We start from the raw sequence: 18,428 nt of genomic DNA, 5'->3' as shown, positions 1-18,428 counted from the left end.
CACTTTGCCAGGGAAACCACCTTGTCCCCAGAGGAAATGGAATGAGCCCCACTGGGTATCTAGGCCTCCATACATTCCCTCTCAACAGTCAGTCAGTCCTTCAGCTGTTGCTGGGTACTGTGGGCAGCCTCCCTCCTGTCTGGACCTCTGTTTTTTGAGTCAAGCTCGTGCTGGAGTCTGCGTGCCTGGGATCTTGGGGTTCATAGATTAGAACTCCTTAGTTCTGGGCCGCAGTCACTGTACAAGCATTAGTGTGATGGGTGGTCACAGGAGAAAAGGAGAGAGCACAGGCTGAAATACAGCAGTGGAGGCAACCAGCAGGGTTTCAGATAGAGTAGAATTTCCGAGGCCTTTCTGGGAGGGCGGGGATTCCTTTTGGAACCAGTAAGTCTGGTCTTGGAGCCCCTTCCCCACACCAGGTGCAGGATACAGGTGATATTGACCCCCTTTGGGGTTTTCCTGGCACCCTTCACCTGCTGGTCAGTGGCTATCATTGTCTCAGTAGGAGGAGTTTGGGGGACTATGTCTCAGAGCTGAGCAGTTTACCAAAGGTTGCCAGAAGGCCAGTAAACATGTGCCCAGTGTTCTCTGAAATCCGAGCAGGAGTCCTGCAGGGCTTGGCAGGGCTTCTGGAGACTAATGTTATCAAAGGCTTGTGCACCAAAGCTGAAGACAGCTCCTCCCTCCCCTGCGGGCCTGAGGCTGAGCTGCACTGCCAGGCCTGCATGCTGCTACTGCTGCTGCTGTAGCCACTACCACCACCCAGGGATGCCCTGGAATCTAGTTAAAATCCAGTCTTCTAGCTGAATGACACATCAACCTCCAGTCCCTGGGAAGAAGCAGGACACTTGCTGCAGGCAGGGGTAGGGAGGCTGCCTGTAAAACCTTGTACCCTAGCTCTCTCGTGGTGAGTGTTTCTTCCCTCAAACCCCTGATCTGGGGGACAGTGAGGCATGACCATACCCAAGGCTAGCCCTTTCCTCACCATCTGAGAGTTGGGACACTGACTCCTAAGCCCTGAAGCTGACTTCTGGGAAGAAGGCCCCAATTTAGCCCTCACCTTGCCAGTGACCTTGAGCAGACCCTGCCCTGAGAGCCAAAGAACCTTACTGCTTCCTGAATTCTGAGTCTCTCAGATATGCCAAGGGCAGCACCTGACCCAGGTAGTATGACAAGGAGAAAGTCAAGGGCAAAAATAGATGGAAATTAGTTGCATGGTACACAGCTACATCCAGGCTGGGAAGAACCTTCCTCAATTCAGACCTCAGCAAGTCTGGTTGCCAGGCCCTTGGGATCCAAAGGGGTGGTGGAGTTGGGTGAGGGAGAGTTGGCTTTCTGCCAAAGCCCATTTGCCCCCAGGCTCATTGGCCCAACAAGGCTAGGCTCCATTAGGGAGTGTCTAGAAGAAAGCCAAGAATACAAGGGTGGGGTCCCTGCTTGCTTGGAAATTCCACCCACCTAAAGACTTTTGTTTGTTTGTTTGGTGTTTTGTTTTATTTTGTTTTTGTTTTTTAATCTACTCTTAAGATCCTTCAAACTGAAAATTCCTGACATGCAGAACTGAGCAGTGCCAGGGGTCAGCGGGGGTCGGAGGTGGGGTTTGGGCTGGAAAGGGAGGATCTTGGCATGGGGCAGGGCTTATCCAGGAGACAGGACTTTGGAGAAGGACTCAGGGTTCAGACAGCCTAGGTTCCAGGAGACCAGACAGACTCAGGGCTCAGGCAGTCCTGTGTCACTCTGGAAAGGGTCCCAGAGAAGAGCTAGGGAGAAGGGGGGTGGGGGGAATCCAGACAAGAGGGCAGAAAACAGGGCTCTTGTGCTGAGTAGGGTAAAGTGGACCTACTGGAGAACCCCCTCATGGTGAGGTAGGGGTTCTGAAGGAGGGAGGACTGTTATAGGGGGTCTTCCAAAGGAACCCATTGGACTTATCTGGAGCTGGGGATTCAGTCTGGGACAAGTGTCCAAGAGGGATTGAGAATGAGGGAAGAGAGATGGAATAGAATCATAGAAGACAATATTGCTTAGGGCAAGTAATGTTTAGGGACAGAGCAATGTCAGGGCACTGGGGCCCAGGATGGGGGTTGGAGGGGCTATGAGCAGGTTTATAGGCTGAGCTCCAAGGAGATCAGTGTAGGGGGCTCTGAGAGGGACCAGGGTTTGGGGCTTTGGAGTAGCACCTGACACTGAGGACAGAGGGGAGCTTGCTGTGCAGGGACAGGCCAGCCTGTTATAGGTCAGATTCTTCAAGCTGGATTTATGATGAACAGGATTAGCATGAATGAACCAGGCTTTGGTGGGGTCAGACTTGGGAGATCTCCAATCCAGCAGGACTGGAATTGAGTTGGGGGATGGGATATGGGGGGGCATTCTGAAGATTCTTGGTGAAGGCCCTGGACTTGGTGGGCTCAGAAGGAAAAACCTTAGACATTGACCTTGAGGGACTTGAGAGACAGGACTGAACAAAGATGAGTATTCCACTGAGGTTGGGTGTGTTGCATCCCATTTGGGTAGGAACTGTGATCTGCAGTCAGGAGGCTTCAAGGGACCCAGAGACTCCAAAAGGAAGTCCGATTAGGGATGGGGACTGGACCAGCTCAGACAGGGGCTTAGCCACTAGTAAGGATGGAGTCCAGTTGTGCAGGATCGAGGAAGAGGTGAGTGGGAGCTTGGGAAGCCGATATCAGGACAGGGCCTCATGGGGAAAGTGCAAGGGCTACCACGGAGACTGAGGGTGGCAGGTGGGACTCAACAGGGCAAGAGGAAGAGGTTCCAGGGCAAGTGGTTCTGAAGGCACAGGTCTTGGAGCTAGTAAGGCTCAGTGGGAGAAATACAGGGAAAGGGAGGGAATCAGCCTTGGAAACAAGGAGGAGTACTCAGCAGACAGACTTGTCGGGCACCTGAGGTCCCACCCGCGGGAGAATATGAGGACAGGTGGCCTAGGGCAGCAGCTCCGAGGTCGGTGGATATGGGAGCCACACAACTCTTGGTTTGCATGGGTCCCAGCTCTCCACTTCCCGGGGTCCTTCCTGGCTTTGGTGCTCGAGGGCCCTCTCCCTTCCTAGGGAGGAGGCGGAGGTGTCTGCGACGCTGTGAGTCAGGCTCTGGCTGCTGCCGCGGCCGGCCTGGCGCTGCGGAGCGCGCGCGGGCAGCGGGGGAGGCAGCGGCGCCAGCCCCGCTCGCTCCCCGCCCCCAAGCTTGGGCCGCTGGTACGCGATCAGCGGACAGACAGCGGCCCGGGACGGCGGAAGGACGAGCGCTCCTAGGCGCAGGGGTCTGGCCCAGTCGCTGCCGCGTCGCCAGTAGGTGAGCGGTCCTGGTGGCTGTTGCAGCCCCGGGGTCAGACCAGTGGCCACCCAGCTCGGCCGTTGCCCCCTGCTATCTCCTCACGGGTGCCAGGTGCGCCCTGTGGCGCAGGGCTCCGGCGCCAAGCTGTCCCTTAGAAGTGTCCATTTCGCTGAGTGTCATTGTGGGTCTGTTGGTGGCACGGGTGCAGGGGGGAGGTGAGTGGCTCCGTGTGACCGTGTGCGCTCTTAGGGTACCAGGTGTCTCTTTCTGCCTGGTTTGGTGGGCGGGGGGTGGGGTGGGGGGGTGGGTGGCGATGTGCGAGAGTTTGGAGCCCTGCACCTGCGTGTATCTTCCGGAGCTATGTCTGAGCCTGTGGGGCGATGTGTGTAGTGCTGCGCTTCTTGGTGGGCAGTTGTTTACCCGGCGCGTCTGGGCGCGCGGGTGTGTTGGGACTGGAGAGCTCGGGCGGGTGATGATGTCTGTGGTGCGTCTTGGTGTGTATGTGCTTCAGCAAGAGCTGTTCATTCCGCCAGTCGGTGACTAGAGCAGTGTCCCTGTAGGTCTGAATACCCTGAGTGCGTGGGGATGCAGGGGAGCTCTGCTTATTCGCAACAGGGTGTCAGGCAGGGTGCTGAGGGGGTGCTGTTGTGTGTGTCAGTGGATGCAGATGGCAACGCGATGAAAAGCCCCGATGTGTTTGCCAAGGCTACTGCGAATGGCTTTGGTATTGGCCGTGGCCGGCTGGGTGGGGGAGGCAGGTGGCAGGCAGGCTGGCAGCTGGCAAGCTCGCAGGGATTTCCATCTCCCGAAGGCCATTTATAGGGCTGCAGGGGAGATGCTGTGAGGCTCCAGGGTGGGTGCTACTGGGCACTCAGGACCCAGCTCCTCCTCACTCTGTCCCTCCCTCCAGGCCCAGGGCCCCAGCCAGTCCCCAGCCCTGCTGGGAGCCCCGGCCAGCACCACGGACGGCACCCAGGAAGCCCGAGTCCCCCTGGACGGGGCCTTCTGGATTCCCAGGCCACCAGCAGGTTCACCCAAGGGCTGTTTCACCTGTGTGTCCAAGCCTCCCGCCCTGCAGGCTGCAGCGGCCCCAGCCCCTGAGCCCTCGGCCTCGCCCCCCATGGCGCCCACTCTGTTCCCCATGGAATCTAAAAGCAGCAAGACTGACAGCGTTCGGGCATCAGGTGTCCCCCCGGCCTGCAAGCACTTAGCTGAGAAGAAGACCATGACGAACCCCACAACAGTCATCGAGGTCTACCCCGACACCACGGAGGTGAACGACTACTATCTGTGGTCCATCTTCAACTTCGTCTACCTCAACTTCTGCTGCCTGGGCTTCATTGCTCTGGCCTACTCCCTCAAAGTGAGCCTGGGCAGGGGAGCGGGACAGGGTTAATGGGACTAGCAAGATGGAATGTCATGTAGTGGAGCCCAGGGCAGAGCATGCAAGCCCAGCCAGGAAATCTGTTATGGATTCAGGGAGGTAAGGTTGTTGGCCAGGTCTGGACTTGCAGCAAATGGCCACTTCCCTTTCCTAAACTGAGAAAGCTTGATTCAGCTTGGGGAGTGGGGTAGGGTTGTCTTCTCTGTCCAACTAACTTAGTTAAGTCGTTGGGAGCAGGCATTCAGAGCTCAAGGTCCTCTCCTCCGTCAGGGGACATGGGAGTCAACACGGCCAGTAGCCACACCTAGGTAAATGGGATGGAGCCTTTCATGGAGCCAAAGGAGTTGAAATCCCGTGGCTGTGGAAAGCAGAGGGGTGGTCTCAGGGCCCTTGCAGAACCTCTTATGTCAGCCCTTCCCTGGGGGATCTGTTGCCAGACACTTATGCCTACCCAGCCAGGTGTGTGGTGGAAGGCCAAAGGCTGGCCCAGGGGAAAAGTTGGAAAACTCATCGTACCCCCCACCTATTCTGCACCCACAGTGGCTACAACTCCCCTTTGCACCGAGGGTGGCTGGGAACAAACAGTGCAGCAAGGCTGTGGGACCCCTCGACCACTCTTACTCCTAACCCTTCCCACAGCAAAGTGAGAGAAATGAACACTGCGTGGGCCTAAGGGGAGCTGTGATAGGTAGCTTCAGAGCGGCTCAGCCCTTGTGTCCCAGGTGAGGACTGAGCAACCTTGGTCTGTTGGAGCCCCACCAGCCGGGTGCGGGGATAGTGCCTGGGTGCCCTCCTCCCATCCTGCATCTCCGGAAGGAAGGGCTTGGCTCACAATTACACAGATCATCACTTCCTGAGCCCAGGCTTGAATGGGCCAAGCCAAATGCAGTCCAGAGATTGCAGCTGCCCAACAAGGAGGGGTACCAGGGTCTGGGAGAGCAGCAGGGTGCTGCAGGGACTAAAAAAGTGAGGACAAGACTGACCGAGAGGAAGGCTGCCCAGGCAGCTCAGCCCACAATTCATCTGCAGACACGAGCCCCACCTTGCCCTATATCACATGCCTGGCCACCAGGTTCTCCCCACCTCTTCCTGACCTATGCTCAGCATATCATACCATCTTCATACCTTCATCTCCAGGCCTGGGTTCCTCACCTTGAGCTTTACCACATGGGAGTTGTGTACATGAGTGGGCATGTCTGTGAGAGCATGAGATTCCATGTGTGTACACATGTGCTCACATATGTGTAATTTACCAAATGTGTGGAGAGTATGAGTGGGTGCATTTGAGTTTGTTGCATGGGTGGGTATATTTATATGGGTTTGGGTTTGAACACACACTTGAGCATATGTCTGAGCGTTATTGTATGCCTATAATCATGTGCATGCACATATGCATGTGTGAGCAAATGCAATTGTGTGTAAGTGTGCATGAACATAGGTAGAAATGTATGTCCAATTGCATGCAAGGGGAGCCAACATGTAGGTATATTGTGAGTGGACACGTTTGAGTATAATATGTGTGCATGAAAATATTGTGAGTCAATATGTGTTTGCATATACATGCACCACAGTTTGTGTGTGTGTGTGTGTGTTTGTGTGTGTGTGTGTGTGTATGCATGCATGCTTGTGCTGAGAGGCAGCACGAGGAGACCTAGGAACTTGGGATGTCCTAAGATCAGCTCAACTTTGTTCTCTGGGGCAGTGCTGGGCAGAGGGCACCATTGCCAGGTTGTTAGTGGAACATAGCCTCCCCTGGTGCCCTCTTTCCCTGCACTGTCTACAGCCTGAGGATTTGGGCACGGCTGCCTGGGCTCTGGTCCGGGAGCTGTCCCCTCCTCCCCTGGCTCAGGCTGCATCCGGCTGGCTGGGCAGGGTAGCCCATCTGGTGTGGGTTGTAGGTAGGTCAGGCATTTCTGGATGGCTATGGGTTTGTATTGGGATGTGAAGTTGATGCTTTGGGGAGGAGAGAGAGCTTAATCTCTCTCCCTTGTTTTGCTCCCTAAGATCTTCTCAGGTGACAGTGGTCAGGCCTCAGGGCTTCTTGGAAGGATGTGCAGAGTCAGCATAGACCAGGCTAACTCTGACCTGATGCCTGGAAATCAGTCCACCTGTGTATCTAGCTGCAGCCTCCTGACCAGCTGCACCTGCCACTCATGCAGCCCAATGCAAGCATGTCCAAGGACAGCAGGTGTACCAGGGTTCAGGAGGACTTGGCTGCTTTTCCAGCCATCTTTCCTAGCTGATCCCATCCCCTCATCTGTTCACAATAGAGACAACACTGTTCAAGCCACCATGTGATCAGGTGGGGCTGGCAGGCTAGTGTGAGATGATGGCATTCTTGCCTGCCCTGTCTGTCCATATCCCATCAGGCCACCACCCACTCCTCCAACCACATGGGTCAGGTCAGCTCTGTGCAGGCTGCTCTGTATCTAGGGAAGAGCAAGATCCAGTAGATCAAGTCTCCATGCAGACTCCATACACTGCCTCATAATCACACAGCCTCACTGTTAGCTGCACAGTATCCAGGATCCAATTTTGGTATTCAAGTCCCTTCATAGTTTGTCATTACACCTTTTCTGGGGGAAATACTGAGCTATGTGCACACACTGGCTCACAGGTATCCTCTCTTGTGTATGAAGCCTGTGTCTCTCCTGCAGAACTTCTAGGGTCTTCCTTCCCTGGTCACATTTGCTTGCCTCACCCCAGGACCACCCTTCAGTACCCAAGGCATAGTGATCATCATGGTCTAAGAATATTATTTGGCTGGACAGAGGGTGCCATCAGATGGGATAGATAGTCTAGTGTCTTAGAAAAGGGAAACATCACACTGAGCTTGAGGCAAAGTAGAGTTCTTCAGGGTAAGGGCTTCTGGGAAGAGGCAGTATTTCCCATGGGCCTTGAAGGATGGGTGAGGGAAAGTTTTACCTAGAGAAAGGAGCAGACATCCTCTGTGAGGAGCAGAGGCATGAAGGACAGGAGAGGAAGTGCAGTGCAGCCAGCATGTGGCAGATGCCTGATCTGAGCTCAGGAGGCCTGAGGACTTCCTGTCACAGGAAAGCCTTAAAGAATAGATTAGGAGGGTAGATTCTGGTTCAGTTTCTATGTATCTGTCCATCTCATCCTTTCTGAATATCACTGTTATCATTCCGTCTGTTCACTTACCCATCCATCCACCCATCCACCTACCCATCTACCCATCCACACCATACCCGTTTACTCATCTACTTATCCATCCATCTATTCATGTACCTGTCCATCCACTAGTTCAGCTGTCCATCCTTCCACTTATTCATCGAGCTATCCATCTATCCACACCACACCCATCCATTTATTTCATTCATCTACCCATGTACCATTCATCTATCTAAATCACACTCATTCACATCTAGCTATTCACTTATCTGTTTACCCAACCATCTGCCTATCCACTTACCTACCGGTTCACCCACTTACCTATCTACCCACCCACCCAGTCAGCATTTACCTGTCCATTCACCAATTTAACCCATCCACTCACCCACCCTATCATTTATCCACCCCCTTCTACCCATCCACACACTCATCCATCCACCCACACATCAGCCCATCCACTGACCCACCCATCCACTCATCTACCATCCATCTATCCACACTACACCTATCTTCCTAAACATTCATCTGCACACACATCTGTCTTTCCATCTACCCACTATTCATCCACTCACTCCTCTACACATTCACAGCCTATCCCCCACCTTTCCATCTATTAGTAGAGTGACATTTCAGGCAACAACAGGTCACGTACATATCACCTACTAGTGTCATAGTTGATTTATGTATATACTCTGTGGTGTTAACAGATGATGAGGCCATCTGGAGTTTCTTAGATACCCCTCATTAAGTGATGCATGGCTGTGTCAATTCATGATCCACTCCATTCACCACCTCCAGACAGCATCAGCCTTCCACTCATCTGTTGACACACAGCCATTCTAACTCTCTCCTCTGCTGCCCCATTCCATCCTTACCAACTTTAATACCGATCCGGTAAACTATTCTGTAAAGTCATTTTCTCAGGACACTCCCATTTCGCTCACCAGCACTGCCTTCCATCTATTCATGCTTTGCCACGTCCTCCCTTCTATCACACCAAGTAGCCATGCATGCATTTTCCTCGCCTTCCTCATTTGCATCTTTCCCCTTTCAGTTCATCCATCCTTCTACCCTTTTTTCTTCTATTTTCTACCCATGTACCCATTTGTCCACATTAATTTTCTCTCCTCTTTTGTAGTCTCCCCTTCAACTTCACAGGCTGAACTCATCTATCCATCCATCCATCCATCCATCCATCCATCCATCCATCCATGCATACATACATACATACATACATACATACATACATCCTCTCTTCATTCCAACCTTCCTACCCTCTGCTCCCCCCCTCCACTGTGTAGAATTTTACTCTCACATCCCTCTATCAACATTCAGATCTATCAGCCTCAAACCTCTGTCTTTCCTCCAGCTTTAGGTCCACCCAAACATCTACTCTCCTATATCTTCTTCACTCTCTCCTCTCCCCCAACGTCTCTGTCTGTCTCATCCAATAATTTATCAGTCCCTGTGTGTGTGATCGTGCTTGCACACTCTCACTGCCTGACTGCACACTCATTTCAGCCGTGTGCTCATTTGCTCTCCCTGTGCTCCCTCATGTTCTGCCCTCTCCTGTTCTTAGACATCGACACACCCTAGATGCATCAGATTTGGTGCTGCATACCTAAAATCCTAACATTCGGGAGTCAGAGGCAGGAGGATTTAGAATTCAAGGCCAGCCTCAGTTACATAGTCTTTAAAAAAGAGAACAAAAAGGAAAGAAAGGAAGGAAGAAAAGGGGAAAGAAAAAAGAAAAAACCCACCAGCATCACTACAAATCCTACTAACGGTTCATCCAGTAATCTACCGGGCTTATCTTCCTTCTTTCCCTTTCTACATTCTGTCTCCATCTGTGTCCTGCCCAGTTGTTCTTCTGTCCTTCCTGCCCCCATGGTCACCCTGCCACTGCACACAGACCAGCTGCCTCCTCCACCCTTGGTCACCCACACACCTATCATGTTTTTTCCTCCTCTTCTTGCCGCCTCCTCACCCTCTTCTGTCCATGAACTTGCCCTGTGTCCACATGTTTATCCATCTCCCTTCACTTCCATGTCTGTGTTGGGTTATGTGTGTATTCATGTTCATGTATGGAATGTATGTTTGCATATTTGTGTGTGCAATGCACAAGCAAGCAAAAATATGACACAATTTTGTGTGTGCATGAAACACACTTGTGTGTATTGTGTGGAGCTTACTCTCTCCTTCCACCAAGGGAATCCCAGGGACTGAACTCACATTGTTCAGCTTGATAGCAAGGACCATTATCCACAGAGCCATCTCCTCAGACCCCCACTTTGTCTTCTGGGACAAGGTCTCTCACTGGGACCGGGGGTTCACTGGTTAAGTTAGACTGGATAGCCATCAAACTCTAGAGATCTGCCTGCCTTGGCTTCTCCAGTGCTGAGTTATAGGCATGTGTGCTGCTATGCCTGAAGTTTGAAAAATATGTTTTTAGATTTATTGATTTCATGTGCATGTGTATCTTGCCTGAGTGTATGTATGTGTGCCATGTGCATGCCTGGTGCCCAAGGAGGTCAGAAGAGGCTGTCAGATGCCCTGGAACTGGAGTTACAGATGGTTGTGAACCACCCTTTAGGTGCTGGGAGCTGAACCTGGGTCCTCTGCAAGAGTAGCAAGTGTTCTGAGTCATTTCTCCAGCCCCTCCCTGGTTTTTTGTTTTTGATGTTAAGCACAGGTTCCTCAGCTCAAAGGCAGGACTTGTTGCTTGCTTGGCAAACAGTTTACATGAATTGAGCCATCTCCCTAGTCCGCCATGTAGTCATAGGTTCATGGGAATGCCACAGCACTCTCCCACTGCCCTACTTCACATGGAGCAGATAACTGCCCAGTATGTGAGGGGTGACCGGCCACAGTGCCCCTGACCATAGGAGCCTTCCCTGTAGCAGGAAACCAGACCATCATAAAACTCACTGTGAAGATGAAACTCACTGCTGTCTGTGAAGACTGAGGAGAGTGGCTGGGATTGCTATCTCATATAAGGTGGGCTCAGACAGAAGTCCATGTTGGTGTATTGCGTGTAAGCCCAAGGTGGTCCAGGCCATAGACATGTGTGTCTGAGAAAGTGTGTCACAGGATGAGGACTAGACCTTGCAGAAGCCCAGGGGCAAGGTTCCACAGCCTGTGTGGTTGAAACAGGAGAGGGAAACAGGGACCAGACATGCCTGAGGCACAGCCTTGTTTTCCACAGTGAGGGTTTTGTCATCTACTATGTGTGGGTTCATGTGATGAAATTTCCACGTGGGGACAGACTAAGGATGCAGAGAGATAGAACTTGGAGCCCAAATGGGAGAAGCTTCCTAATGATACTGGGTTGTCCAGGGAGGTGGGGGTGGAAGGCCTAGCCCTTCCTTTAGTATTTAGTATTTATTCACACAGGGGATTAGTTCCCTGTTTGTGGATGCACAAGTTCTTATTTAAAACAGCCCAGCATGTGTGTGGGACCCACACACATGCTCAGATGATCTCAACATCGTCTCTAAGTGATATACAACCCTACTAAGAGGAAGAGAGCAGTTGTTCTTATGAATCACTTCGGAAAACCAGCCTACACATTCAGCACAGATTCCACTTTGTTTTGAATATTGTTTTGATCGGTAGCTTTAGTTGAATCTACAGACAGGGAGTTCCCAAATCTGAGACCCATAGTCAACAGACTGTCCCGATGGAGGGAGGTTCAGAGTGAGAGAATCTAGAGGATGGATGGAGATGCTTGCCAGGACAGGTCTCACCCAAGCTGTCTAAAGGTGCAATCCACACAGGTGAGAGGCATCATGGGAGGAGCAGCCTCCATCCTACAAAGAATCTATCTGCCAGTTCCCGCCCTTGCTTCCACCATTCATGTCCCAGTAAAGTCACCTACCCAGCTGCTCCTTTCCTCCTGGCTCCCCTCAGAAATACCGACCACGCCCCTGTCTGCTCTCTCACATATTTAATTCCCAGGTCTGGTCACGGGCACATATTGTCCCTTCTTTTTTTCTTCCTCTGCTCCCTGTTCACCTGCTAGTCTACCCCACTTCTCTCTTCAGTTCCTACTCCCACTGTCTACCTCATCTTTCTCCTCTGAGTCACCCTCTTACCTTCTGCAAAACAAGAACCATAAAATATCAAGCGGTAGTGGAGCTCTTAGTATATTCCAGGCGTGGCCCCAACCCCCCTCAATTAAATTGAATATTTTAATTAACCTTATGAAGTAAGTTCCAAAAAACTGGGAAGCTAGATGCAGCACTACAAGGCACACCCTGGAGATCACACCAGGGTGTCATGGACTCTTGTTTTTGACTTTGGGCTTCCTTTGTCCCTCTGTCTGTCCATCCTTTACCTTTCTTTCCTGGATGTTCTATCTTCTTTTCTGTTCTCTTTTCTTCTTTCTTCTCCTCTTCCTCTTCTTCCTCCTTTCTCCCTCCCTCTCTCCCTTTCTCTTAGCCAGGCTGGACTCTAACTCACTAAGTAGCCAAGGATGACCTTGAACTCCTGGTCCTCCTACCTCTGCCTCCTAAGTGCTGGGATTACAGGTGTGTATCAGCACATTCACCCGTTCATTTGTGGTGGTGCTGGGGGTCACACCCAGGGCTCTTTGCACGCTGAAGCACCCTCCCAACTGAGCTATATTCCCAGCCCCTCTCTGTCTACTTTCCAGTACTTCCTTCCCATCTCAACTGTTCCATCCTTCTATCCAAGTGAAGCCTATTCTGTTCTGCCCTGCCTGTTCTAAATACTCACCCCACCACTCTTCCCGGGTGTTTCATCATTACACTCCAAAATCCCTATCCATGTACCCTCCAGCCTCTCTCCTTTCTCCTTTCACTCACTTATCCTCTGGCTACCTACCATGTCACTTCCCTTTCCCATCCGTCATGTGTCCATACCTGCTAGTCACGCACCCCCAGTATGAGTCACCTGCCTTGGTCTGCATGAGTGAATTGTTTCCACACTGTGTGATTTTCCTCACAGTTTTGTGGACTGGAACTTCACAAGGCCTCAGCATGGTCAGGCTCCGGTCAGGTCTGCACTTTTCTGGGCTGTAGGCTATTCACATCTCTCACATGGTGGAAGGGTTAAAGGTCTCTTGGGACCCCTTCTATGTGAGGGCCTCACCCTCAAAGGCCTCACCTCCTCCCATGGCTGGGGGCCAGAACCTTCATTGTGTGAGTTGGTGGAGTGAATACCCAGAGCTCAGCACTTCCTGACCATTCGGTCCTCATCAGCTTCCCTTCCCTATTCTTTCAGTACCCCGGGATGAGCTAGCACCCACTGGTCTGCCAACCCAGTGCCTGTCCTTCCTCCCTTCCTTTCATGGATTCATCTGTCAAACCACGAACATTTACCAAAAGGCCACCCATTCATCGCCCGGTTCATCTGCCCATCTCATCTAATGTACTTATCTTCTTCCCCTACTTACTTTGATCGACTCATCCAACTTCCCACCAGTCTCTCTAGGACCTACCCTCCATTCTTTTTTTCCACAACAGATCTTATCTGTCACCTCTTGGGCCCACTGAGCACTGTGTGTCTTTCCTGCTCTGGTTACATCTCTAGTGTTCTGCCCCTGCCCTACCCAGCTCCCTTGTTCCTCTTAGTTTTCCCATTGTTTCTCTGTGCACTCTCCCAAGTTTTCTTACTGCTCACATCGATTTCCTGGACTTTGAATTTGGATTTCTCATCTTTGTGGAGCCAGCTCCCCCAGTACCCAACATGGTCTTGTAACACCTGCAGTGATGCCTTTCATATGTTCAGATCTGCCCTCCACCTCATCCTTGAACTGCAGACTCAGCAGCATTGCTGTTCCCAGTGCCCAGCCACAAGTCTAGAAAGCAGCCAAGCTCCCTGGCCTCCTGTTTTTCCTTCTGCAACTCACTTTTAGTTTATTCTCAAGGCCACCTCATTTCAAGCTTCATCTCCTCATCATCCACCACACGGAACTTGGCATTGTCAGAGCTGCCTTTATCACAGATCCAGAACCCATTTGCCAGCTCATCCCTTTCACTCCACAGCTCTTGTTCATGTTGCTAGAACCATGTCCCTTGGTTGATGAATTAGCCTCCGATCTCCAGGCCAGACTCTGTCTCCTCTTTGTCTGACCTGACTCCTTAGCCAACGGTTCTGTTAGAGTCTGTCCAGCCTTCCCTTTCTTCTGGCTCTATGTCATTCTGAAAAGCCTTCACAAAGCCCCACCATCTTCTCGACAGCTTCCCTTGTTCCCTACTTGTCTGTGCTCTGACCTCCAACAGCAGCCCCAGGCTGGCCTCAGCCACCCTCATGGGCCTCTGCTCTCCGCCAACACTAAGGGACCAAACCCATCACTGATCTGGTGACAGACATCCACTCAATGAAGTCTTTCTAGGGTACCTGCTGAGACTGAGGACACCATAGACCTCTGGCGTCTTCAGATGTCTCTCTAGCCTCCTTATCCTGTGGATACCTGCCTTACTTGCCCTGTGCCTTGTGACTCTTCTCCTGGTCTGTGAACCATGAGGATGGAGGCTTTTCTTTATCCTTGCTACACACCAGGGCACAGCTGGGATATGCATGGCTGCTGGTACACACCCAGGATGCCAGATCAGGCACTAAGTAAAGATTGACTGACTGACTGATCAATGAATTTCAAAAACTGTGCCTATCTCTCATTCATTAGTCAATGTCATATTCTTTTAACCTCCCCCTTTCCCCTTATGCATCCCACATGTAATCCTAAATCTGTTTGTCTACCCATTCCACTCGTCCAGCATGCATATCAAGAATCCTTCCCAAAGATACAACATGTGCTACTATACCCCATGTACCAGTCCAACCATCTGACACACCTCCATAAACCTATCTGCCCACCTGCCCCACCCATCCAGCACACTTCTATCTAGGTATGCATCCTAACTACATAAAATACATTATTATTTCCCATGTACCTATCCAATCATCCAACACACCCTACAAAACCAACATATTTTCTGTCTCTTCACACTACCTGTTCTACTCATCCAGAACACACATATTCATACACCCACCTGTCTACCTGCCCCCACAACAAGCATCCACTCATATCTTTGTCTGTCCTTTATTTCCATCTGACATATGTCCCTCTGTGTACCTATTCCACTCATGCAGCATGTGACACAGTTCACCTACTGCCTCTCCTGTCTACATAACACGCATAAAAACACCAGTGGCCCTGCTTGCCTTAGCTACTTGGGGTGTGTGTGTGTGTGTGTGTGTGTGTGTGTGTGTGTGTGAGAGAGAGAGAGAGAGAGAGTTCATTTACCTGCCCATCCACACTGTTCACTTGATATTCACTTCTGAATTTATAGCTACCTTCTAGCCTCCAGAATTGTAAAAGAATAAGTATTTATTTTCTTAAAAAATAAAAAAGAGCGTTGGGGATTTAGCTCAGTGGTAGAGCTCTTGCCTAGCAAGCACAAGGCCCTGGGTTCAGTCCTCAGCTCCAAGAGACAAACAAACAAACAAAACCACCTTGTTTTAGTTGGGCGGTGGTGGCACACGCCTTTAATCCCAGCACTTGGGAGAGAGAGAGAGAGAGAGAGAGAGAGAGAGAGAGAGAGAGAGAGAGGAAGGAAGGAAGGAAGGAAGAAAGAAAGAAAGAAAGAGAGAGAACAAGGGTGAGCCAAGGCTCTTCTGCATACTCTCTGCTAGTCAGCATTGTTCTAGAATCATCTTTGTCTTCCTCATAGGAGTCTATGGGCAAGAAGCTATGCCAGGAACATGAGCCTAAGCATGGCCTTTTCCAACACTGTGAGGTGGACACTCCACTGTCTTCACGCCACAGGCAGGCATGAGGAGAGGCAACAGGCCCATTAACTCTGTGAGGTTACCAGCGGGCACCTGCGGAGGGAAAACCCAGGCCCAGAGTTTCTCTAACATGGCTGCAGCCTGGAGGAGGGGTTTGCTAGAGGAAGTAGAACAGCTGGTTTGTTTAAGAGAACACCTGGCTAATGATCGTGGTGGGACAGCTGAACCGGATATAGAATCTTACTTGCTAGAGATCCAGCGTCTACAGCAAGCAGCTGTGGGGAAAGAGTTTTAAGTGATAGTTGAAAAACAAGTAGGCTAATACCAAACCCGAGGGAAGACGGGATTTAATTTTCTGGAGAACATGATAAAACTTTGTCAAATACTTCACTCAAACCGTGGAAGCGAAGTAAATGCGGACACACCTCATTCTTGGTGACGGAGGTGTTGGCTCCCTCCCAAATCACCAGAGGGCAGAGCCTCGCTCCCACCTCTGCTCTCCTGACACCCCCTGCCCTTTTCTGGGTCCTTCCCCTCCTCTTGCTCTCCCCCAGCCCTGTCCTGCCTCCCCTCTGCCCCCTCTGCCCACTGCTGTGTACCCATCACACACCTCCTCCTCTCCCTGGCTCCTGCCCTACCGCTTCCCCTCTGCTTCAATCCCTCCTCCCAGCAGGCTTCAGCTGTCCGCTGCCTGTCCATACCCCAACCCCACTCCCCCACCACCCTTCCTCCCACCCCACTTCCTCCTCAGGTAACCTCTTCCCTGACTCTGCCATCAGCAGTCCAAGTGTCTTTCCACCCTCCTTCCATCTCTCAACCCAACCCACTCCATGGATACGGCAATCCCCATCTCCTCCTGTGCTGTCTTCCACCTCCATCTTCTTCTAGGCTCTGCCTTCAGCTGACATCGTATGCAGTTGGCACTCACTGGATGATGGAGCACAAGGGGGCTGTCCTAAGACGTGTCTGCCCTGACCAAGTAGCCTCTTAGTAATGGCCAGCTCTGTCCCCATCTCCCTAGGATGTCTTGTCCACTCAGCATCCTAGTTAATGTCTAGCTAGGCAGAACTGATCAATTACAACACATTGGACACACATGTCATCACATCCCACACTGTCTCTGGTGTCACAGTCCTCACCACCATGCATCTGCTGTCTCCGGGGTCACCTTCCTCTTTTATGTTAAATCACTTGAAACTCATTGAGCAGTTGCACAAAATAAAACAGAAAGTCCTGGGCATCCTTCACAGGGTACCTGTGTCCTTTGTCCTCATTTCCTTCTCTGACTAGACACCATTTACAAACTGTGAAAGATGAGTTTCTCATTGACTATGTTCCCAGACCAAGGGTGGGTGCTTGCAGGACAGAGGTCCTGAGACTACCCAACTCTCACATCCCTGCTCCCCAGCACCCCAACCTCCCTCCTCTACTGACCTCTGTCTACCTCCACTGATGACCTCTTACCCTTCTTCTGCTAGCCTCCATATCCCCTCCTCTTATCTCCAGACCCTTCTTTACTGACGTCAGTTCTCCTGTGTTGTCCTCTATCCCCATCCCCCTGCTGACCTCTGCCCTGCCTCCTCTCCTGACTTCTGCCTCTCTTCCTCCTCTCCTCTGCTGACCTCTGCCCTGCCTCCTCTCCTGACTTCTGCCTCTCTTCCTCCTCTCCTCTGCTGACCTCTGCCCTGCCTCCTCTCCTGACTTCTGCCTCTCTTCCTCCTCTCCTCTGCTGACCTCTGCCCTGCCTCCTCTCCTGACTTCTGCCTCTCTTCCTCCTCTCCTCTGATGACCTCTGCCCTGCCTCCTCTCCTGACTTCTGCCTCTCTTCCTCCTCTCCTCTGCTGACCTCTGCCCTGCCTCCTCTCCTGACTTCTGCCTCTCTTCCTCCTCCTCTGATGACCACTGTCCCCTCTCCTCTGCTGGCCTCCTCCTCCTCCTGCTTCCTCTGACAGCTCCAATTTTCCTTCCTCCTCCTGCACTGACCTCTGTCTTTTTTTCTCTGCTGACCTCCACCTACCACCTCCTCTGACCCCTGCCTCTCTTCCTTCTCCTTCTGCCTCCAGGTTCGGGACAAGAAGCTCCTGAATGACCTGAATGGAGCCGTGGAAGATGCCAAGACAGCACGGCTGTTTAACATCACCAGCTCTGCCCTGGCAGCCTCCTGCATCATCCTCATCTTCATTTTCCTGCGGTACCCCCTCACCGACTACTGAGCCCAGCAGGCAGTGGCCTTGGAGACACATCACTGAGACTGATGGTCACAGAGATTCAGGATGCTGAGAGTACGGGGCAGAATGGGCTTCGACCAAGGCCCAGAGCCATGCATGGCAGCAAGGCCACCAGAAGCTGAGTGCCCAATGGAGTGGCGCACTCCTCCCAACCACCCTATCTGCCTCCTGCCCCATCCTGCTGTCACTGGGTCTCTGGACTCCCCCTCACGACGCTGCCTGGCTGCCAGTGGCTGCCCTCCCTGACCTATGCACCCCACCCAGGTTCCTGCACCCCTCAGACCTGACACCCAGCAAGAAGGGCTTATGTGGGAGCCCCCCAGATAGGGGCTGCCAGCACCTGGGGCTCCCTCACTCCTGACCCCAAATTCCTCCAAGCTGTGACCCCCTGCTCCAAGCTCTTGTATCTGTGAACTTTCATTAAAACATGTGCCCAGCTCAGCTTCATCTTCTGTCCATGTTCTAAGCAGGGTCTAGGTGTCACCCGGAGGTTTGGGGACCTTTATCAGATGTTCATTGCAGTCCATGACCCCAGGACCTGCACACAGCTAATTCTGGACAAGGCTTGCTCAGAAACCAAGTGGTCCTGGGATGGCGAAATGAGGAGTTTTAGGTGGAGGGACTCCACACAGGATTCAGAGTAG

General features: G+C 51.9%; 1 protein-coding gene across 1 annotated transcript; it reads left to right on the top strand.

Annotated features, from left to right (window-relative positions):
* Window positions 1-572: 572 nt before the first annotated feature.
* Ifitm10 (interferon induced transmembrane protein 10) lies at window positions 573-18,225 on the top strand. The gene is made up of 5 exons (XM_036177831.1): window positions 573-719; window positions 3,063-3,206; window positions 3,304-3,396; window positions 4,196-4,648; window positions 17,620-18,225. Exons 1-5 carry the CDS (start codon window positions 573-575, stop codon window positions 17,767-17,769), a joined length of 987 nt encoding a protein of 328 aa, XP_036033724.1. The 3' UTR covers window positions 17,770-18,225.
* The last annotated feature ends 203 nt before the right edge of the window (window positions 18,226-18,428 follow it).

The sequence above is a fragment of the Onychomys torridus genome, chromosome 1 (genome assembly GCF_903995425.1).
Source record: "Onychomys torridus chromosome 1, mOncTor1.1, whole genome shotgun sequence".
NCBI classification, from domain to species: Eukaryota; Metazoa; Chordata; class Mammalia; order Rodentia; family Cricetidae; genus Onychomys; species Onychomys torridus.
Note: the sequence above shows the minus strand (reverse complement) of the source record. Positions and strands in the feature narration are given on the sequence as shown.